The sequence below is a fragment of the Oncorhynchus kisutch genome, linkage group LG14 (assembly GCF_002021735.2).
Source record: "Oncorhynchus kisutch isolate 150728-3 linkage group LG14, Okis_V2, whole genome shotgun sequence".
Classification (NCBI taxonomy): Eukaryota; Metazoa; Chordata; class Actinopteri; order Salmoniformes; family Salmonidae; genus Oncorhynchus; species Oncorhynchus kisutch.
The window spans coordinates 67,187,806-67,209,469 of record NC_034187.2 but is presented as its reverse complement, the minus strand read 5'-3'; the positions used below and the strand labels follow the sequence as shown (position 1 = coordinate 67,209,469).

General features: G+C 46.0%; 1 protein-coding gene across 9 annotated transcripts in view; it reads right to left on the bottom strand.

The window, feature by feature from the left end:
- LOC109903459 (triple functional domain protein) overlaps positions 1-21,664 on the bottom strand; it is a 130,194-nt gene that overhangs the window by 64,315 nt on the left and 44,215 nt on the right. For 7 of the 9 annotated variants that reach the window (XM_031788802.1, XM_031788797.1, XM_031788798.1 and 4 more), the window contains 13 exons: positions 19,136-19,240; positions 18,784-18,980; positions 18,436-18,649; positions 15,130-15,252; positions 14,459-14,650; positions 8,248-8,406; positions 7,683-7,913; positions 6,954-7,076; positions 6,506-6,697; positions 5,540-5,709; positions 2,703-2,877; positions 1,559-1,754; positions 1,284-1,450 (listed from right to left, as the gene is read on the bottom strand). In XM_031788802.1, the coding sequence (XP_031644662.1) occupies positions 1,284-1,450; positions 1,559-1,754; positions 2,703-2,877; positions 5,540-5,709; positions 6,506-6,697; positions 6,954-7,076; positions 7,683-7,913; positions 8,248-8,406; positions 14,459-14,650; positions 15,130-15,252; positions 18,436-18,649; positions 18,784-18,980; positions 19,136-19,240 (2,244 nt within the window). The remainder of the gene's footprint in view (positions 1-1,283; positions 1,451-1,558; positions 1,755-2,702; positions 2,878-5,539; positions 5,710-6,505; positions 6,698-6,953; positions 7,077-7,682; positions 7,914-8,247; positions 8,407-14,458; positions 14,651-15,129; positions 15,253-18,435; positions 18,650-18,783; positions 18,981-19,135; positions 19,241-21,664) is intronic. The other 2 variants (XM_031788799.1, XM_031788803.1) reach the window with 1 other exon arrangement.

Here is a 21,664-nt window from a genome sequence, read left to right as displayed (position 1 = left end):
CACACTGCTCCTGGTGTGTGTGTGCTCATGTGTACCTGTTTGACTTCGGCCTGTAGGTGTCTCAGCTGTACACACTGCTCCTGGTGTGTGTGTGTGTGTATACCTGTTTGACTTCGGCCTGCAGGTGTCTCAGCTGTACACACTGCTCCTGGTGTGTGTGTGCTCATGTGTACCTGTTTGACTTCGGCCTGTAGGTGTCTCAGCTGTACACACTGCTCCTGGTGTGTGTGTGTGTGTGTATACCTGTTTGACTTCGGCCTGCAGGTGTCTCAGCTGTACACACTGCTCCTGGTGTGTGTGTGCTCATGTGTACCTGTTTGACTTCGGCCTGTAGGTGTCTCAGCTGTACACACTGCTCCTGGTGTGTGTGTGCTCATGTGTACCTGTTTGACTTCAGCCTGTAGGTGTCTTAGCTGTACACACTGCTCCTGGTGTGTGTGTGCTCATGTGTACCTGTTTGACTTCGGCCTGCAGGTGTCTCAGCTGTACACACTGCTCCTGGTGTGTGTGTGTGTGTGTATACCTGTTTGACTTCGGCCTGCAGGTGTCTCAGCTGTACACACTGCTCCTGGTGTGTGTGTGCTCATGTGTACCTGTTTGACTTCGACCTGTAGGTGTCTCAGCTGTACACACTGCTCCTGGTGTGTGTGTGCTCATGTGTACCTGTTTGACTTCAGCCTGTAGGTGTCTTAGCTGTACACACTGCTCCTGGTGTGTGTGTGCTCATGTGTACCTGTTTGACTTCGGCCTGCAGGTGTCTCAGCTGTACACACTGCTCCTGGTGTGTGTGTGCTCATGTGTACCTGTTTGACTTCGGCCTGTAGGTGTCTCAGCTGTACACACTGCTCCTGGTGTGTGTGTGTGTACCTGTTTGACTTCGGCCTGTAGGTGTCTCAGCTGTACACACTGCTCCTGGTGTGTGTGTGCTCATGTGTACCTGTTTGACTTCAGCCTGTAGGTGTCTTAGCTGTACACACTGCTCCTGGTGTGTGTGTGCTCATGTGTACCTGTTTGACTTCGGCCTGCAGGTGTCTCAGCTGTACACACTGCTCCTGGTGTGTGTGTGCTCATGTGTACCTGTTTGACTTCGGCCTGTAGGTGTCTCAGCTGTACACACTGCTCCTGGTGTGTGTGTGTGTGTACCTGTTTGACTTCGGCCTGTAGGTGTCTCAGCTGTACACACTGCTCCTGGTGTGTGTGTGCTCATGTGTACCTGTTTGACTTCGGCCTGTAGGTGTCTCAGCTGTACACACTGCTCCTGGTGTGTGTGTGCTCATGTGTACCTGTTTGACTTCGGCCTGTAGGTGTCTCAGCTGTACACACTGCTCCAGGTGTCTCCTGTGTTGTTCGCCTGCGACGTCCAACTCCTGCTGCTTCTCATGGAGGAACTCCAGCAGGTCCTGAACACGAGTAGCCATGTCCACATCCCTGTCACACAGCAACTCTACACCTGGAGGGAGAGGACAGGGAGAGAGGGAGGATGGAGAGAGAGAGAAAGAGAGAAAGAATGTCATTCAATGGAAGCTCTGTCGGGCACATGTGTGTTGCTGCTACTCACCAGAGGCCTGTACTTCGTTGACGTACTGCAGCAGTTCCTGTCCCTGGTGGATGACGTCAAAGGTCAGGTTGTTCATGGTCAGGGCCTTGTCAGCGTGGTGCTGGAGTCTCTGTTCTGCCAGGGTCAGGTCCTCTGTATCAAACTCACTCATCTGAACAGTCAACTCCTCGTTCCACGACTCCAGGTCTGAGATGATCTGGGGGGGGAGAAGGGTGGTGAGATATATACAGTTCCTTCAGAAAGTATTCATACTCCTTGACTTATTGCACATTTTGTTGTTACAGCCTGAATTCAAAATGGAATTCATCTCCACACAATACCCCATAATGACAAAGTGAAAACATGTTTTTAGAAATCCCTGAGTGGTTTCCGTTTTTCTGACATTCTTTCTCTCGCTCTCTCCATCCTCCCTCTCTCCCCGTCTCCGGCAACTGAGTTAGGAAGGACACCTGTATCTTTGTAGTGACTGGGTGTATTGATACACCATCCAAATTGTAATTAATAACTTCACCAGGCTCAAAAGGATATTCAATGTCTGCTTTTTTTCCACCCATCTACCAATAGATGCCCTTCTTTGTGAGGCATTGGAAAACCTCCCTGGTCTTTGAGGTTGAATCTGTGTTTGAAATTCACTGCTCGACTGAGCGACCTTACAGACAATTGTATGTGTGGGGTACAGAAATGAGGCACTCATTCAAAAAGCATGTTAAACACTTTTATTGCACACAGTCCATGCAACTTATTATGTGACTTGTTTAGTAAATGTTTACTCCTGAACTCATTTAGGTTTGCCATAACAGAAGGGTTGAATACTTATTGACGCAAGACCTTTCAGCGTTTACATTTGTAATATTTTCTAAATATTTCTGAAAACATCATTCCATTTTGACATTGGGGTATTTTAAATGCAGACTGTAACACAACAAAATGTGGAATAAGTCAAGGGGTGTCGATACTTTCTGAAGGCCCTGTAGATGCAGACATGTGTGGACACACACAAGGGAGGATTCACACACACGTGTCATCGGGTAATCTAAAAACAGAAGACTACGTTATCTCACTGAGCTAAAGTCTAGACAAGGGTAGTTCACCAGACCTCCTCTGCCACACACACACACCCTTTCCACCCCCACCATGCACTCACATCGATGGCGTCCCTTTCAAAGATGCGTAGTTGTAGGAAGAGTTCTAGTTTGATCTTCCTCTCCTGAAACAGCTCCTCCATCTGAGCCTGGGCCTCGTCCAGCTGCAGTAACACACTCTCTATGTGGTTGATGGAGCTGTTGTGGGGAGTCTTGTTACTGGAGATAGCAGAGTCCCTACCATAGGAGAGAACACACACACACACACACACAAACACATATTGAAGAAAACATACACACACAAACAATTGGACATGTGCATTTACCAGGGGTTGGAACCAGTTCAGGGAAGAGAACAGGTAAATGAGAACATAAGTGATCTATACTGTTCATAATTTTAAAAGCATGGGAACCGGTTAATAACGTTATTCCAGGATTTTTTTTCACAGTCCCACAAAAAAACACAAAGTGCCTATGCAAATCCCTCACTGTCACTTCGAAACGTTTTCCAGTGTCTGCCTGCCTGCCAGCTGAAAATCTTTGCCAGTTTGTGTGTGTAGGCTACCTGCCCCTCCCTCTGAAGCATGCATATTCTACTGTAGCCCCTCCCCCTCCCTCCAAAGCATGCATATTCTACTGTATCCCCTCCCTCTCCCTAAAAATCATGCATATTCTACGGTAGCCCATCCCCCTGATGCATGCATATTCTACTGTAGCCCCTCCCCCTCCCTCCAAAGCATGCATATTCTACAGTAGCCCCTCCCCCTTCCTCCAACGCATGCATATTCTATTGTAGCTACTGAAAATAGCGAGAGAGATTTTTAATTAGAGAACAATTGATAAACTTTCCATGCTAGTTAAGGATACTATAGTTATCACGTTTCACATTGGATTTATTAACTACAAAAAGGTAAGACAAACTCAGCAAAAAAGAAACGTCCCTTTTTCAGGACCCTGTCTTTCAAAGATAATTCGTAAAAATCCAAATAACTTCACAGATCTTCATCCTAAAGGGTTTAAACACCGTTTCCCATGCTTGTTCAATTAACGATAAACAATTAATGAACATGCACCTGTGGAACGGTCGTTAAGACATCAACAGCTTAAAGATGGTAGGCAATTAAAGTCACAGTTATGAAAACTTAGAACACCAAAGAGGCCTTTCTACTGACTCTGAAAAACACCAAAAGAAAGATGCCCAGGGTCCCTGCTCCTCTGCGTGAACGTGCCTTAGGCATGCTGCAATGAGGCATGATGACTGCAGATGTGTCCAGGGCAATAAATTGCCATGTCTGTACTGTGAGAGGCCTAAGACAGGGCTACAGGGAGACAGGACGGACAGCTGATCATCCTCGCAGTGGCAGACCACGTGTAACAACACCTGCACAGGATCGGTACAAAATGGCATCAAGAACTGCCCGAGTTACACCAGGAATGCACAATCCCTCCATCAGTGCTGAGACTGTCTACAATAGGCTGAGAGTAGCTGGACTGAGGGCATGTAGGCCTGTTGTAAGGCAGGTCCTCACCAGACATCACAGGCAACAACATCGCCTATGGGCACAAACCCACCGTCGCTTGACCAGACAGGACTGGCAAAAAGTGCTCTTCACTGACGAGTCGCGGTTTTGTCTCACCAGGGGTGATGGTTGGATTAGCGTTTATCGTCGAAGGAATGACCGTTACACCAAGGCCTGTACTCTGGAATGGGATCGATTTGGAGGTGGAGGGTCCGTCATGGTCTGGGGCGGTGTGTCACAACATCATCGGACTGAGCTTGTTGTCATTGCAGGCAATCTCAACGCTGTGCGTTACAGGGAAGACATCCTCCTCCCTCACATGGTACCCTTCCTAGAGGCTCATCCTGACATGACCCTCCAGCATGACAATGCCACCAGCCATACTGCTCGTTCTGTGCGTGATTGATTTCCTGCAAGGCAGGAATGTCAGTGTTCTGCTATGACCAGCGAAGAGCCCAGATCTCAATCCCATTGAGTACGTCTGGGACCTGTTGGATCGGAGGGTGCAGTCCATGAGGAGGAGATGCACTGCAGTGCTTAATGCAGCTAGTGGCCACACCAGATACTGACTGTTACTTTTGATTTTGACCCTCCCCCTTTGTTCAGGGACACATTATTCCATTTCTATTAGTCACATGTCTGTGGAACTTGTTCAGTTTATGTCTCAGTTGTTGAATCTTGTTATGTTCATACAAATATTTACACGCAGTTGACAGTGAGAGGACGTTTATTTTTTGCTGAGTTTATTTACATTTGTATTCTGGTTCCGCTCTGCAGGCACAAGCTTGTTACTTGGCTAGCTCTGGTCTGGCTCTCGAAAACTCTAAGAGGCATTATGTGTAATGTCATGGAACTGAGAGTCAAGTTCAAGCTCTGGTCCAAAGTTAGCTAACACATCAGAGTCTAAGCCCTGTCTAAGCCACAGACACAGCATTGTAGCAGAGTTCTGGGGATTCTACATAATTAACCACACTTATGTAACCAGCATTATGTAACAATACCCAGAGGAGAGAATACACCAGAGAGGGGGGCTTTAGTGTGTGTTGAGGGCTAGGTCTCAGACTCACACACTTGATATAAATAGAACCAGAATCATGGTCAGAGGTGTCAAATACATGAATCTCTCTAACTCTTAACCTACTGCTTCTCTCCATCTCTCCCTTTCTATTGCCTCTCTCTTTCTCTCTCATCTGGCAGTCCGCTATGTGAGGATGCTGTTGTTTTCTTTCATCTTCCTCTCCTCCTCCTCCTCCTCTTCTCTCTTCCATCCTACTCACCTTCTGCACAGTTTCTTCTAATTCATTGTGTGTGTGTTAGTGTGTGTTGAGTGTGTGAGTATGCGTGTACGTCTGTGTGCACACGGTGTGTGTGTGTTCTACCTGAGCTGCTGGATGAGGTCCTCTCCCTCCTTGATGACGTTGACAGTGACCTGCAGGATGGTCAGCTGCTGCTGGCTGAAGCGTTTGATCAGATCCTGCACCGCCTCCACAGACTCAGCATACACATCATCTAGCAGCTCCTTCTGCAGCTCCTCCAGCCACATCCACAGCTAGGAACAGAGAGTTAATACACACACACACATCATCTAGCAGCTCCTTCTGCAGCTCCTCCAGCCACGTCCACAGCTAGGAACAGAGAGTTAATACACACACACACATCATCTAGCAGCTCCTTCTGCAGCTCCTCCAGCCACGTCCACAGCTAGGGACAGAGAGTTAATACACACACACACATCATCTAGCAGCTCCTTCTGCAGCTCCTCCAGCCACGTCCACAGCTAGGGACAGAGAGTTAATACACACACACACATCATCTAGCAGCTCCTTCTGCAGCTCCTCCAGCCACGTCCACAGCTAGGGACAGAGAGTTAATACACACACACACATCATCTAGCAGCTCCTTCTGCAGCTCCTCCAGCCACGTCCACAGCTAGGGACAGAGAGTTAATACACACACACACATCATCTAGCAGCTCCTTCTGCAGCTCCTCCAGCCACGTCCACAGCTAGGGACAGAGAGTTAATACACACACACACATCATCTAGCAGCTCCTTCTGCAGCTCCTCCAGCCACGTCCACAGCTAGGAACAGAGAGTTAATACACACACACACATACACATCATCTAGCAGCTCCTTCTGCAGCTCCTCCAGCCACATCCACAGCTAGGAACAGAGAGTTAATACACACACACACATACACATCATCTAGCAGCTCCTTCTGCAGCTTCTCCAGCCACGTCCACAGCTAGGGACAGAGAGATGATTAACATGTCGCACACACACAGTCCAGTAAGATGTTGCGCTACTTGACGACGCACGCACTCTCCCTCCCTCCCACCCTGTACCTCTTTGACATGTGTGTGGAAGGCGACAGACATGTCCAGCAGGACTTTGCGTTGCTCCACCCTCCTGACAAAGTCCTGGATCCGGTCCTCCAGCTGGTGGGCTGCCTGGTAGATCTCCTCTGGGTCACACTCTCCTGTCTGGGCCAGCTGCTCTGCTGCCTCCAGCAGCTTGTCAGCGTTAGTATAGGTGTTCTGGAGGAGGGACAGAAGCAGCACACAGAGAAAAACAGAGGAGAGTGACAGAGAGGGGGAGTGACGGGGGAGAAGAAAAGAGGGAGGACAGTTAACAAGAGAAAGGGAGAAGGGGAGGAGAGAGAGACAGTAGTTAGTGCAAAGATGGAGAAAGAGAGAGCATGTGATAGAGAGAGGAAAGGGAAATGGGAAGATGAAGAGAGGAAAAGTAAAGAGAGAAAAGGTCAAAGCAGAGACATGAAGAGAGGCGTCCTACCTGGGCGACCTCCTCGAAGTCCTCGTGTCGTTTCTGTAGCGCTCTGGCTCGATGGAGGGACTTCCCAACGCCTGTGTGTTTACTGAGGAACGCCTCCCCGTGGTTCTCTATCCAGTCCAGAACCTGCACACACACAAGCATGCAGTTAGCTAAGTGGCATAGAAGTTCAGGCTGTGGGGCAGAGGGGAAAGGGGTTGTCGTGAGAGAGAAAACAGCATACAGATCAGGATGAGGTCCCTCCCATCTGGTCATTTCTAGATAGGGTACAGCTTTTGTCAAATTGACGCATTTTAGCTAACCCTTACCCTTTTCCTAGCCTCAACCTAACTCCCCTTACCTGCTCAATTAATTCCCCTAAACCTGCTATGAAAAGTCAAGTTTGACAAAAGCTGTATCCATTCTAGACAAAACATTCATGTTCCTTCCGCCTTTCTTTCTCCCTCTTCACACCTTCCTTGTCCTGATCTCTCCCTCCTTCTCAGATCTTTCTCCATCCCACTCTCTCTCCCTCTACCACTTGGCAGAATACCCCTCGCCAGGATACTGGCCAGCAGTATCGCAATGGCAACAGTTACCTTGGCTACAAGGGTGATGCCTATTAGTGTTTCCATACATTTCCAGTATGTGTATCATTTATGTGATCCCTGCGAGTATTGAACACACAACCTTGGCATGGCTAGAGCCAGGCTCTTCCCAACTGAGCCACACAGGGTCAGAACTAGTCCACACCTGCTGTACGTCTTGCTGGAACACACACAGCTGGAGCCTCTGGTGCAGGCGGACTTTGCGGTGTTGCCAGATATTCTCCAGTTGTCTCTGGTGGTGCAGCACCTCGTGTATCACATCCAGCACATGGTGCACCGCCTTGCTATAGTTGGCCGAGGCCGTTAGCGAATCAGCCCCCCCCGGGGTCAGAGGGCGCTGGAGCTTATCCAATAGGGCCTTACCGTCCTGACTGACCTGGCGGAGGGGGAAGGAAAATGGCTTGAGCACAAACAGTACATACAAACACACATGTACAAACGTGCTAGTATAGAACTAGCTAGTGATACACCCCCCCCCAAACACACACCTACACCAGTGGAGGCTGGTGGGGAGAGATATAGGAGGACGGGCTGATTGTAATGGCTGGAATGGTATTAATGGAATGGAGTCAAATGTGGTTTCCATATGTTTGATGTGTTTGTTAACGTTCCATTAACTCAATTCCAGCCATTACAATGAGCCCGTCCTCCTATAGCTCCTCCGAGCAGCTTCCACTGACCCACACCTACACCAACACACATTATGTTACCTCTGGGTATGCAGCAGTGCTGTTTACCTCTGAGTAGGCAGCAGTGATGTGTTCGTAGAGGCCCTGGTGGTGGTGGATAGCATCCTCTAGGTCCTGGAGCTCCGAGGGTAGATCCACCTCTCCACACGCTTTACACCACGAGTCCACATTACCCATGTACTGTAGAGACAGGAACACAAGTAACTATGCATTGCTCATTTTGGAAATATTTTGAGAGTCAGTGCATTATTCTACCATGATAAACTGGATGTCACATGGCTAGGTCTTCAACCAGGATCTCAGCGATCACTGCCTCATTGCCTGTATCCGCTACGGAGCCGCAGTCAAACGACCACCCCTCATCACTGTCAAACGCTCCCTAAAACACTTCTGTGAGCAGGCCTTTCTAATCGACCTGGCCCGGGTATCCTGGAAGGACATTGACCTCATCCCATCAGTTGAGGATGCCTGGACATTCTTTAAAAGTAACTTCCTCACCATCTTAGATAAGCATGCTCCGTTCAAAAAATGCAGAAATAAGAACAGACATAGCCCTTGGTTCACTCCAGACCCGACTGCCCTCGAGCAGCACAAAAACATCTTGTGGCAGACTGCAATAGCATCGAATAGTCCCCGCGATATGCAAATGTTCAGGGAAGTCAGGAACCAATACACGCAGTCAGTCAGGAAAGCTAAGGCCAGCTTCTTCAGGCAGAAATTTGCATCCTGTAGCTCCAACTCCAAAAAGTTCTGTGACACTGTGAAGTCCATGGAGAACAAGAGCACCTCCTCACAGCTGCCCACTGCACTGAGGCTAGGTAACACGGTCACCACCGATAAAGCCATGATTATCGAAAACTTCAACAAGCATTTCTCAACGGCTGGCCATGCCTTCCGCCTGGCTACTCCAACCTCGGCCAACAGCTCCGCCCCCCCCACAGCTCCACGCCCAAGCCTCTCCAGGTTCTCCTTTACCCAAATCCAGATAGCAGATGTTCTGAAAGAGCTGCAAAACCTGGACCTGTACAAATCAGCTGGGCTTGACAATCTGGACCCTCTATTTCTGAAACTATCCGCCGCCATTGTCGCAACCCCTATTACCAGCCTGTTCAACCTCTCTTTCATATCGTCTGAGATCCCCAAGGATTGGAAAGCTGCCGCAGTCATCCCCCTCTTCAAAGGGGGAGACACCCTGGACCCAAACTGTTACAGACCTATATCCATCCTGCCCTGCCTATCTAAGGTCTTCGAAAGCCAAGTCAACAAACAGGTCACTGACCATCTCGAATCCCACCGTACCTTCTCCGCTGTGCAATCTGGTTTCCGAGCCGGTCACGGGTGTACCTCAGCCACGCTCAAGGTACTAAACGATATCATAACCGCCATCGATAAAAGACAGTACTGTGCAGCCGTCTTCATCGACCTTGCCAAGGCTTTCGACTCTGTCAATCACCATATTCTTATCGGCAGACTCAGTAGCCTCAGTTTTTCTGATGACTGCCGTGCCTGGTTCACCAACTACTTTGCAGACAGAGTTCAGTGTGTCAAATCGGAGGGCATGCTGTCCGGTCCTCTGGCAGTCTCTATGGGGGTGCCACAGGGTTCAATTCTCGGGCCGACTCTTTTCTCTGTATATATCAATGATGTTGCTCTTGCTGCGGGCGATTCCCTGATCCACCTCTACGCAGACAACACCATTCTCTATACTTCCGGCCCGTCCTTGGACACTGTGCTATCTAACCTCCAAACGAGCTTCAATGCCATACAACACTCCTTCCGTGGCCTCCAACTGCTCTTAAACGCTAGTAAAAACCAAATGCATGCTTTTCAACCGTTCGCTGCCTGCACCAGCACGCCTGACTAGCATCACCACCCTGGATGGTTCCGACCTTGAATATGTGGACATCTATAAGTACCTAGGTGTCTGGCTAGACTGTAAACTCTCCTTTCAGACTCATATCAAACATCTCCAATCGAAAATCAAATCTAGAGTCGGCTTTCTATTCCGCAACAAAGCCTCCTTCACTCACGCCGCCAAACTTACCCTAGTAAAACTGACTATCCTACCGATCCTCGACTTCGGCGATGTCATCTACAAAATAGCTTCCAACACTCTACTCAGCAAACTGGATGCAGTTTATCACAGTGCCATCCGTTTTGTCACTAAAGCACCTTATACCACCCACCACTGCGACCTGTATGCTCTAGTCGGCTGGCCCTCGCTACATATTCGTCGCCAGACCCACTGGCTCCAGGTCATCTACAAGTCCATGCTAGGTAAAGCTCCGCCTTATCTCAGTTCACTGGTCACGATGGCAACACCCACCCGTTGCACGCGCTCCAGCAGGTGTATCTCACTGATCATCCCTAAAGCCAACACCTCATTTGGCCGCCTTTCGTTCCAGTTCTTTGCTGCCTGTGACTGGAACGAATTGCAAAAATCGCTGAAGTTGGAGACTTTTATCTCCCTCACCAACCTCAAACATCTGCTATCTGAGCAGCTAACCGATCGCTGCAGCTGTACATAGTCTATCGGTAAATAGCCCACCCATTTTTACCTACCTCATCCCCATACTGTTTTTATTTATTTACTTTTCTGCTCTTTTGCACACCAATATCTCTACCTGTACATGAACATCTGATCATTTATCACTCCAGTGTTAATCTGCAAAATTTTTATTATTCGCCTACCTCCTCATGCCTTCTGCACACAATGTATATAGACTCTCTTTTTTTTTCTACTGTGTTATTGACTTGTTAATTGTTTACTCCATGTGTAACTCTGTGTTGTCTGTTCACACTGCTATGCTTTATCTTGGCCAGGTCGCAGCTGCAAATGAGAACTTGTTCTCAACTAGCCTACCTGGTTAAATAAAGGTGAAATAAATAAAAAAGGTTAGTTCTTTGTCAATGATTACACCATGATAACCTGGATGTCACATGGCTAGGTTAGTTCTTTGTAAATGATTACGCCATGATAACCTGGATGTCACATGGCTAGGTTAGTTCTTTGTAAATGATTACACCATGATAAACTGGATGTCACATGGCTAGGTTAGTTCTTTGTAAATGATTCCACCATGATAAACTGGATGTCACATGGCTAGGTTAGTTCTTTGTAAATGATTCCACCATGATAACCTGGATGTCACATGGCTAGGTTAGTTCTTTGTAAATGATTCCAATCCTGATGGGACAATAGAGGAAAACAACTAAAAAAAACATAAAAGAAAAACAAAGCAACAGTAAACATCCCCCCAGAAAATGGAAGGCAGCTCACCTGGGTACCAGTCCAGGGCTTGACATTCAAGTAAATTTGAGAGTGGCACACTGGGCCAGTAGCAAGTGAAAACTGGGCCAAGATCACAGGAAAGCAAGTTATGCATGCAGAATTTCAATCGTGGGAGATTTCGTTAGCCAACCATACAATCTGATAATAAAATAAAACCATTCCCCATTCTGAATGATGACATATAGCCCATATTAAACCTTTAAGAGCCTGTACATATTATCAGGCAGGTGTGCTATTTTAGCAATAAGCATGATCACTTGTCTGATGCAGCCTCGTGGAGACATGGCTGAAGCATGATCACCTGTCTGATGCAGCCTCCTGGCGACATGGCTGAAGCATGATCACCTATCTGATGCAGCCTCGTGGCTACATGGCTGAAGCATGATCACCTATCTGATGCAACCTCGTGGCTACATGGCTGAAGCATGATCACTTGTCTGATGCAGCCTCGTGGCTACATGGCTGAAGCATGATCACTTGTCTGATGCAGCCTCGTGGCTACATGGCTGAAGCATGATCACCTGTCTGATGCAGCCTCCTGGCGACATGGCTGAAGCATGATCACCTATCTGATGCAGCCTCGTGGCTACATGGCTGAAGCATGATCACCTGTCTGATGCAGCCTCGTGGCTACATGGCTGAAGCATGATCACTTGTCTGATGCAGTCTCATGGCTACATGGCTGAAGCATGATCACTTGTCTGATGCAACCTCGTGGCGACATGGCTGAAGCATGATCACCTATCTGATGCAGCCTCGTGGCTACATGGCTGAAGCATGATCACCTATCTGATGCTACATGGCTGAAGCATGATCACTTGTCTGATGCAGCCTCGTGGCTACATGGCTGAAGCATGATCACCTGTCTGATGCAGCCTCGTGGCTACATGGCTGAAGCATGATCACTTGTCTGATGCAACCTCGTGGCGACATGGCTGAAGCATGATCACCTATCTGATGCAGCCTCGTGGCTACATGGTTGAAGCATGATCACCTATCTGATGCAACCTCGTGGCTACATGGCTGAAGCATGATCACTTGTCTGATGCAACCTCGTGGCGACATGGCTGAAGCATGATCACCTATCGGATGCAGCCTCGTGGCTACATGGTTGAAGCATGATCACCTATCTGATGCAACCTCGTGGCTACATGGCTGAAGCATGATCACTTGTCTGATGCAGCCTCGTGGCTACATGGCTGAAGCATGATCACCTGTCTGATGCAGCCTCGTGGCTACATGGGGTTGCTTCTCTGCATTTTTTACCACAATAGGCTAATCATTAGTTAGATTACAGACTAAATATGATCTTGTTGCTTGTTTAAAGTCCTGAAAAAACTCCCGCTGGCACTAATAACATCATGTGATTTTTACAGTGTTTATAAATACAGTGTATTTCTGAGTTTGGAAACGTACTGGCCCAAAGGGGCCATATGAAAGCATGATTAACTGTCCCGATGAGCTCGGCAGATGTTGCCTGGCCAGTGGGCAGCCCTGAATGTCGAGCCCTGCAGTCTCTTTAGCTAATCCACTCCCTGTATTCCATGTACTGTGCCAAAGAAAAAACGGCACCTGCTGGAGAAGACAGATTTTGGGCCCAGTTATCCCTCTCGCTTTGCCTCATCCTCTCTGGTGCAACTCACACATTTCAGTTCATTACTATAGCTCCCACCAATCAGTGTAAGTTGTAAGTGCCGGATCTCTTTGGTAAGACGCATCATTCACCCAAGTTTTGTCAAAATCGGGCCAGCGCTGTCTGAGATATCGCGTGTGACAAACATACGAACGGACTGCCAGATCGACTGACGGAGACCGATCCACAGTCCCCTCCCCGATTTCAACGTGGGGGACAAGGAGACGTAGCAAAGAATAAAATAAAAGAAGAAGTCACATGGGAATAGTAAACAAACCAACACAGTAGGATTCTAATCTATTTGTAATCTCACTGCACACTCTCATCATACAGAGATCACACACACCAGAGAATGTGTATGTATGTACAGTTGAAGTCAGAAGTTCACAAACACTTAGGTTGGAGTCATTAAAACTCGTTTTTCAACCACTCCACAAATTTCTTGTTAACAAACTATAGTTTTGGCAAGTCGGTTAGGACATCTACTTTGTGCATCCTCGCTCCTCCTTGGGCTCGAACCAGGAACACAACGACAACAGCCACCCTCGAAGCAGCATTACCCATGCAGAGCAAGGGGAACAACCACTCCAAGTTTCAGAGCGAGTGACGTTTGAAACGCTATTAGCGCGCACCCCGCTAACTAGCTAGCCATTTCACATTGGTTACACCAGCCTAATCTTGGGAGTTGATAGGCTTGAAGTCATAAACAGCGCAATGCTTGAAGCACAACGGAGAGCTTCTTGCAAAATGCACGAAAGTGCTGTTTGAATGAATGTTTACGAGCCTGCTACTGCCTACCACCGCTCAGTCAGATACTTGTATGGTCAGTCAGATTATATGCAACGCAGGACAAGCTAGATAAAATAGTAATATCATCAACCATGTGTAGTTAAGTAGTGATTATGATTGATTGTTTTTTATAAGATAAGTTTAATGCTAGCTAGCAACTTACCTTGGCTTACTGCATTCGGGTAACAGGTAAACTCCTTGTGGAGTGCACCGAGAGGCAGGTGGTTAGAGCGTTGGACTAGTTAACTGCAAGATTGAAACTGTCGTTCTGCCCCTGAACGAGGCAGTTGACCCACCGTTCCTAGGCCGTCATTGAAAATAAGAATGTGTTCTTAACTGACTTGCCTAGTGAAATAAAGATTAAATAAAGATGTAACAAAAATAATAATAATTGTAAAAAAAATTGCCAAATCGGTCTCCAAAAATACCGATTTCCGATTGTTATGAAAACCCTAATTAATCGGTCGACCTCTAATGTGTTCCTGCGTGTGACGAGTGTCTGTACCACCACCACCCACCTGGTCACATTTCTGGTGGAAGGCGGCAGACATCTCCAGCAGTGTGCTGCGCTCATCAAGGGCCGCAGCGAAGGCTTTCCACTCCGCTTCCAGCTGACCTGAAATCTGTTTAATCTGCACCGAGGCATAGTGACCAGACTCCAATAGCCTGTTACCCACTGACATTATCCTGTTGATGTTCACATACACATTCTGGAGCGGGAAGGGGATTGGGGTGAGGGAGAGAAACATTGATTTGGTTTATTTATCTATTCAGATAATAGACATATAAACATACAGATATTTCACAATAAGCACAACAACAACAACAAATGGAGTGAGCACTAGTCCATACCGAAAACCCCAATTTAGCGTACTTGCATTCCAGATTCTGGTTGTAGAAAGGATTGGAGTGATGTCAGTATGGAAGCATGCCAGCTTTGTAATAGCTACCTATGGATTCCCTATGGACCTAGCCTCAACTAGACAGGGTGTGTGTGCACACGAGAGAGAGCTTGTATTGATTTTAGTGCAGCGCTAAATGTCAGTGCGCGTTTCCATCTGCAGAGTCATCATCTAGCTGAGGCAAAACAGTCGATGCATCTCCGTTTCAGAACCATTATGTAAACCTGTATGGATACAGCTTCTAGCTGTGTAATAGCCTGCTGCTCGGTGTGTGTGTGTGTTCTTACCATGCAGTTCATAGCAAAGTGGTTGTGCTGCGTCTGTAGCTCCATGGCGTGTGGGTGGTTGTTGCCGATCTCGGTGTAGCCGGCCAGGAACAGACCCTTGTTGGCCATTATCCAATCAAACATCTGAGGGAAAGACACCCAAACACACACGTTAGAGACGAGATAGTGCAGGCAGCTAACAGCTACAGGCAGTAGAGTGTGCTTGGGACTGTATCATTGTGCTTGTGTGTGGGTGTATCATTTTGTGTACTGTATACTGCTTAGCGGGACTACTGTATGTGTATGTATGCTTGCACGTGTGAATGTAGAAACGTGAGTGTGCAAAAACACTTTCTTGTGTGTGTGTGTGTGTATTTTTCTTTATTTTTACTATTTTCTACATTGTAGAATAATAGTGAAGACATCAAAACTAGGAAATAACACATATGGAATCATGTAGTAACCAAAAAAGTGTTAAACAAATCAAAATATAGTTTATATTTGAGATTCTTCAAAATAGCCACACTTTGCCTTGATGACAGATTTGCACACTCTTGGCCTTCTCTCAACCAGCTTCATAAGGTAGTCACCTGGAATGCATTTCAATTCTCAGGTGCGCCTTGTTAAATGTTAATTTGTGGAATTTTAATGCGTTTGAGCCAATCAGTTGTGTTGTGACAAGGTAGGGGTGGTATACAGAAGATAGCCTTATTTGGTAAAAGACCAAGTCCATATTATGGCAAGAACAGCTCAAATAAGCAAAGAGAAACGACAGTCCATCATTACTTTAAGACATGAAGGTCAGTCAATCCGGAAAATGTCAAGAACTTCGAAAGTTTCTTCAAGTGCAGCCGCAAAAACTACTAAAGTACACCAATGAGAAGAAGAGACTTGCTTGGGCCAAGAAACAGGTACAATGGACATTAGACCAGTAGAAAGCTGTCCTTTGGTCTGAAGAGTCCAAATTTGAGATTTTGGGATCCAAACGCTGTGTCTTTGTGAGATGCGGAGTAAGTTCAAACGTTTGGGGTCACTTAGACATGTCCTTGTTTTAGAAAGAAAAGCATATTTTTTGTCCATTAAAATAACATCAAATTGATCAGAAATATAGTGTTGACATTGTTGTAAATGACTATTCTAGCTGGAAACGGCTGATTTTTAATGGAATATCTACATAGGCGTACAGAGGCCCATTATCAGCAACCATCACTCCTGTGTTCCAATGGCACATTGTGTGAGTTAATCCAAGTTTCTCATTTTAAAAGGATAATTGATAATTAGGAAACCCTTTTGGAATTATGTTAGCACAGCTGAAAACTGTTGTGCTGATTAAAGAAGCAATAAAACTGGCCTTCTTTAGATGAGTTGAGTATCTGGAGCATCAGCATTTGTGGGTTCGATTACAGGCTCAAAATGGCCAGAAACAAATAACTTTCTTCTGAAACTCATCAGTCTATTTTTGTTCTGAGAAATGAAGGCTATTCCATATGAGAAATTGCCAAGAAACGGAAGATCTCGTACAACACTTTGTACTACTCCCTTCACAGAACAATGTAAACTGGCTCTAACCAGAATAGAAAGGAGTGGGAGGCCCCGGTGCACAACTGAGCAAGAGGACAAGTACATTAGAGTGTCTAGTTTGAGAAACAGACACTTCAAGTCCTCAACTGGCAGCTTTATTAAATAGTACCCGCAAAACACCAGTCTCAACAGTGAAGAGGAGACTCCGGGATGCTGGCCTTCTAGGCAGAGTTGCAAAGAAAAAAACATATCTCACACTGGTCAGTAAAAAGAAATATTAAGATGGACAAAAGAACACAAAAGACACTGGACAGAGGAAGATTGGAAAAAAGTGTTATTGACAGACAAATCTAAGTCTGAGGTGTTCGAATCACAAAGAACATTTGTGAGACGCAGAAAAAAATGCTGGAGATGCTGGAGGGAGGAGTGCTTGACGCCATCTGTCAAGCATGGTGGACACAATGGGATGGTCTGGGAGTGCTTTGGTGGTGGTAAAGTGGGAGATTTGTACAGGGTAAAAGGGATCTTGAAGAAGGAAGGCTATCACTCCATTTTGCAACGCCATGCCATACCATGTGGACGGCGCTTAATTGGAGCCAATTTCCTCCTACAACAGGACAATGACCCAAAGCACAACTCCAAACTATACAATAACTATTTAGGGAAGAAGCAGTCAGCTGGTGTTCTGTCTATAATGGAATGGCCAGTACAGTCACCAGATCTCAACCCTACTGAGCTGTTGTGGGAGCAGCTTGACCGTATAAGAAGTGCCCATCAAGTCAATCCAACTTGTGGTAGGTGCTTCAGGAAGCATGGGGTGAAATCTCTTCAGATTACCTCAACAAATTGACAACTAGAATGCCAAAGGTCTGTATAAGGCTGTAATTGCTGCAAATGGAGGACTCTTTGACGAAAGCAAAGTTTAAAGGACACATTATTATTTCAATTAAAAATCCTTATTTATAATGACTATATCTCCTATTAATTTTGCCACTGATTTCCTGTATGTTTTCATGAAAAACAAGGACATCTCTAATGTACACCAAACTTTTGAACGGTAGTGTATTTGGGAACTCCTTCAAGACTGTTGGAAAAGCATTCCAGGTGAAGCTGGTTGAGAGAATGCCAAGAGTGTACAAAGCTGTCATCAAATCAAAATCAAATCACATTTTATTGGTCATATACACATATTTAGCAGATGTTATTGCTTGTGTTCCTAGCTCCAACAGTGTCGTAATATCTAACAATTCACAACAATATACACAAATCTAAAAGTAAAATAATGGAATTAAGAAATATATCAATCTTAGGATGTGGCAAATTGTGGCTACTTTGAAGAACCTAAAATATATTTTGATTTGTTTAACACTTTTTTGGTTACTACATGATTCCATATGTGTTATTTCATAGTGTTGATGTCTTCACTATTATTCTACAATGTAGAAAATAGTAAAAATAAAGAAAAACCTTTGAATGAGTAGGTGTGTCAACATTTTTGACTGGTACTGTATGTGTATGTGTGTACATACATACATCTGTGAATCACTAGGCACAGGAAGAAGAGAGATGAGCTGAGTGTCATAAGAGAATACCAAGAGCCTCTTCAGAGCGAACTACTGTCTATCGTGTCCTAGCAACAAGCAACAAGTCCAACACTGCTATCTGTCTATTCTACAGTAACTATTGACGGTATCAATTATACTCTATCAGTCTATTACACTGGATCTATTCAGCCCCCTACACACACACACACACATATAAATCCCACTAGCTGTTGTCTTTTCCTTTAATCTCCATCCATGGTACCTTCTCAGCATCCTGTTCGAAGAGGCGGAGCTGGAAACACTGGTCCAGCTGGAGTTTCCTGATGTGCCAGGCCTGGTGGAGGTGTTGTCGTGTGCTGTGGAGTTTGTCCAGCAGGGTGGCGACGCGTGGCACCAGCCCCTGGGTGTCAGTGTTACACACACCGCTGGCGTTAGAGTTCCTGTACGACTCACTGCTCTGGATACGCTGCAGTAACCTGGGAGAGAGGACGCAACGTGAAATAACACACACACCACCACCAGCAGTGTAAAATTAGCCTCACCATCAGTCTGAGTGTGTGTGTGTGTGTGTGTGTGTGTGTGTGTGTGTGTGCGTGCGTGCGTAGCCTACCTCTGTCCCTCCGTATCCAGTTCCTCTATAGGAGCTTTGATGACCTTCTTCTTCAGCGTGGCGTGTTCCTCTATCATGCGCCGCGCCCCGTCCAGGTCCGTGGGGAAGTCTTTCCTCGCCACCACTTCCTGCATCTCCTCCAGCCTCGACAACATGTGACCCGCGTGCCCCGTAAACTCCTCAAACGCAACCCGCACCTGGAAAAGAACCAAGACACTGTATGGATTGATTGATAAATTGATTGATTGACTTGTGGTTGTAGTACTGACTAAGAGATCTAAAGTGTGTGTTTACGTCGGTGTATTTTGGGTTTTGCAAACCATTGATTGATTGATTGATTGGCTGGTCGTACCTCGATCCACTCGTCATGGTTGTATTCTAGACTTCCCTCGAAGTCAGAGGTCAGCTGGGAGGGGTCAACCACCTTAGATAGACCCTCCAACGACACCATGGTGGTCTAGAGAGAGATGGAGAGGGGGAAGAGGGGAAGGAATGGTAAAGAGGGAAGGGAAGAAAGGGAAGAGAGGGAGGGATAGAGAAGAAAGGGAAGAGAGGGAGGGATGGAAGGCTTTAAATCAATTCTAACAACATCATCACAGCCTTTTGGTTGTGTTCAAGTTCACCGCCCACTCAGTGCTCACTGTGTCAGTGACACACAGCAATAATGGTGATTCAGACACTCAGACACATTTGATTGGCCATGACAAAAAGGGGTGGGGTTACGACAGAGGGTCATCTCTCTCGGTCTCGTTCTCCCTCACCTTGATTAAGTCTGCTGATTTCATATTGCATTTTTGGGGACATTTAGAAAATTACTTTTACCTCAGAAAAGGTAAAATGTCTGTACAGATTGAGAAATATGGGAGAGATTGTTTCCGTTCTCAAGTGATTTATGTTGACAAGATAATACCAACCCACACAGCAAGGTTAACACCCACACTCTGTGTCAGATTGAAGGATAGACAGAGGATGAAGAGAGAGACCTGACAAAGCCTTGCGTGGGCAAGATTAGCGAAAGAAAGAAATAACAGAAAGAAAAGACAGACAGACAGACAAAGAGAGAGAGAGAAAAAGCTGAGAACCCCTCTAAAACCACAGAAAGGCAGACAGAAAGAGTAAAGCACAATTCTAAGGGTTCTCTTGACAAGTCCAGGTAAGAATACAGCTGTCCATCTCCTATAGAAGACTGTTCCATCTGTTAATGGTAAGAATGCATTGGTCCATCTCTCCATCTTTCTCTCTATCCCCTCCATCTCCTATAGAAGACTGTTCCATCTGTTAATGATAAGAATGCATTGGTCCATCTCTCCATCTTTCTCTCTATCCCATCCATCTCCTATAGAAGACTGTTCCAGCTGTTAATGGTAAGAATGCATTGGTCCATCTCTCCATCTTTCTCTCTATCCCATCCATCTCCTATAGAAGACTGTTCCAGCTGTTAATGGTAAGAATGCATTGGTCCATCTCTCCATCTTTCTCTCTATCCCATCCATCTCCTATAGAAGACTGTTCCAGCTGTTAATGGTAAGAATGCATTGGTCCATCTCTCCATCTTTCTCTCTATCCCATCCATCTCCTATAGAAGACTGTTCCATCTGTTAATGGTAAGAATGCATTGGTCCATCTCTCCATCTTTCTCTCTATCCCCTCCATCTCCTATAGAAGACTGTTCCAGCTGTTAATGGTAAGAATGCATTGGTCCATCTCTCCATCTTTCTCTCTATCCCCTCCATCTCCTATAGAAGACTGTTCCAGCTGTTAATGGTAAGAATGCATTGGTCCATCTCTCCATCTTTCTCTCTATCCCCTCCATCTCCTATAGAAGACTGTTCCATCTGTTAATGATAAGAATGCATTGGTCCATCTCTCCATCTTTCTCTCTATCCCATCCATCTCCTATAGAAGACTGTTCCAGCTGTTAATGGTAAGAATGCATTGGTCCATCTCTCCATCTTTCTCTCTATCCCATCCATCTCCTATAGAAGACTGTTCCATCTGTTAATGGTAAGAATGCATTGGTCCATCTCTCCATCTTTCTCTCTATCCCCTCCATCTCCTATAGAAGACTGTTCCATCTGTTAATGGTAAGAATGCATTGGTCCATCTCTCCATCTTTCTCTCTATCCCCTCCATCTCCTATAGAAGACTGTTCCATCTGTTAATGATAAGAATGCATTGGTCCATCTCTCCATCTTTCTCTCTATCCCATCCATCTCCTATAGAAGACTGTTCCAGCTGTTAATGGTAAGAATGCATTGGTCCATCTCTCCATCTTTCTCTCTATCCCATCCATCTCCTATAGAAGACTGTTCCATCTGTTAATGGTAAGAATGCATTGGTCCATCTCTCCATCTTTCTCTCTATCCCCTCCATCTCCTATAGAAGACTGTTCCATCTGTTAATGGTAAGAATGCATTGGTCCATCTCTCCATCTTTCTCTCTATCCCCTCCATCTCCTATAGAAGACTGTTCCATCTGTTAATGGTAAGAATGCATTGGTCCATCTCTCCATCTTTCTCTCTATCCCCTCCATCTCCTATAGAAGACTGTTCCAGCTGTTAATGGAATGTTCCAATGTTTTAAAAGCATAACACAGATTTGGATGGAAAAGTGATTTTCACGGAGCAAAATGTGGCGCTGAAAAACACACATGTACATATTACCTCACTGACCTCGACTAGCCTGTACCTCCGACTCCTGTACTGGATATAGCCTCGTAGTTTTTTTATTCATTGTGTTACTTTTTCTTACTATATTTTACTAGTTACTTTTTTTTTAAGTGTCATTGTTGGTTAAGGGCTTGTAAGTAAACATTTCACGGTAAGGAGTACTTGTTGTATTCGGCATGTGACAAATAGCATTTGATGTGACACACATTGGC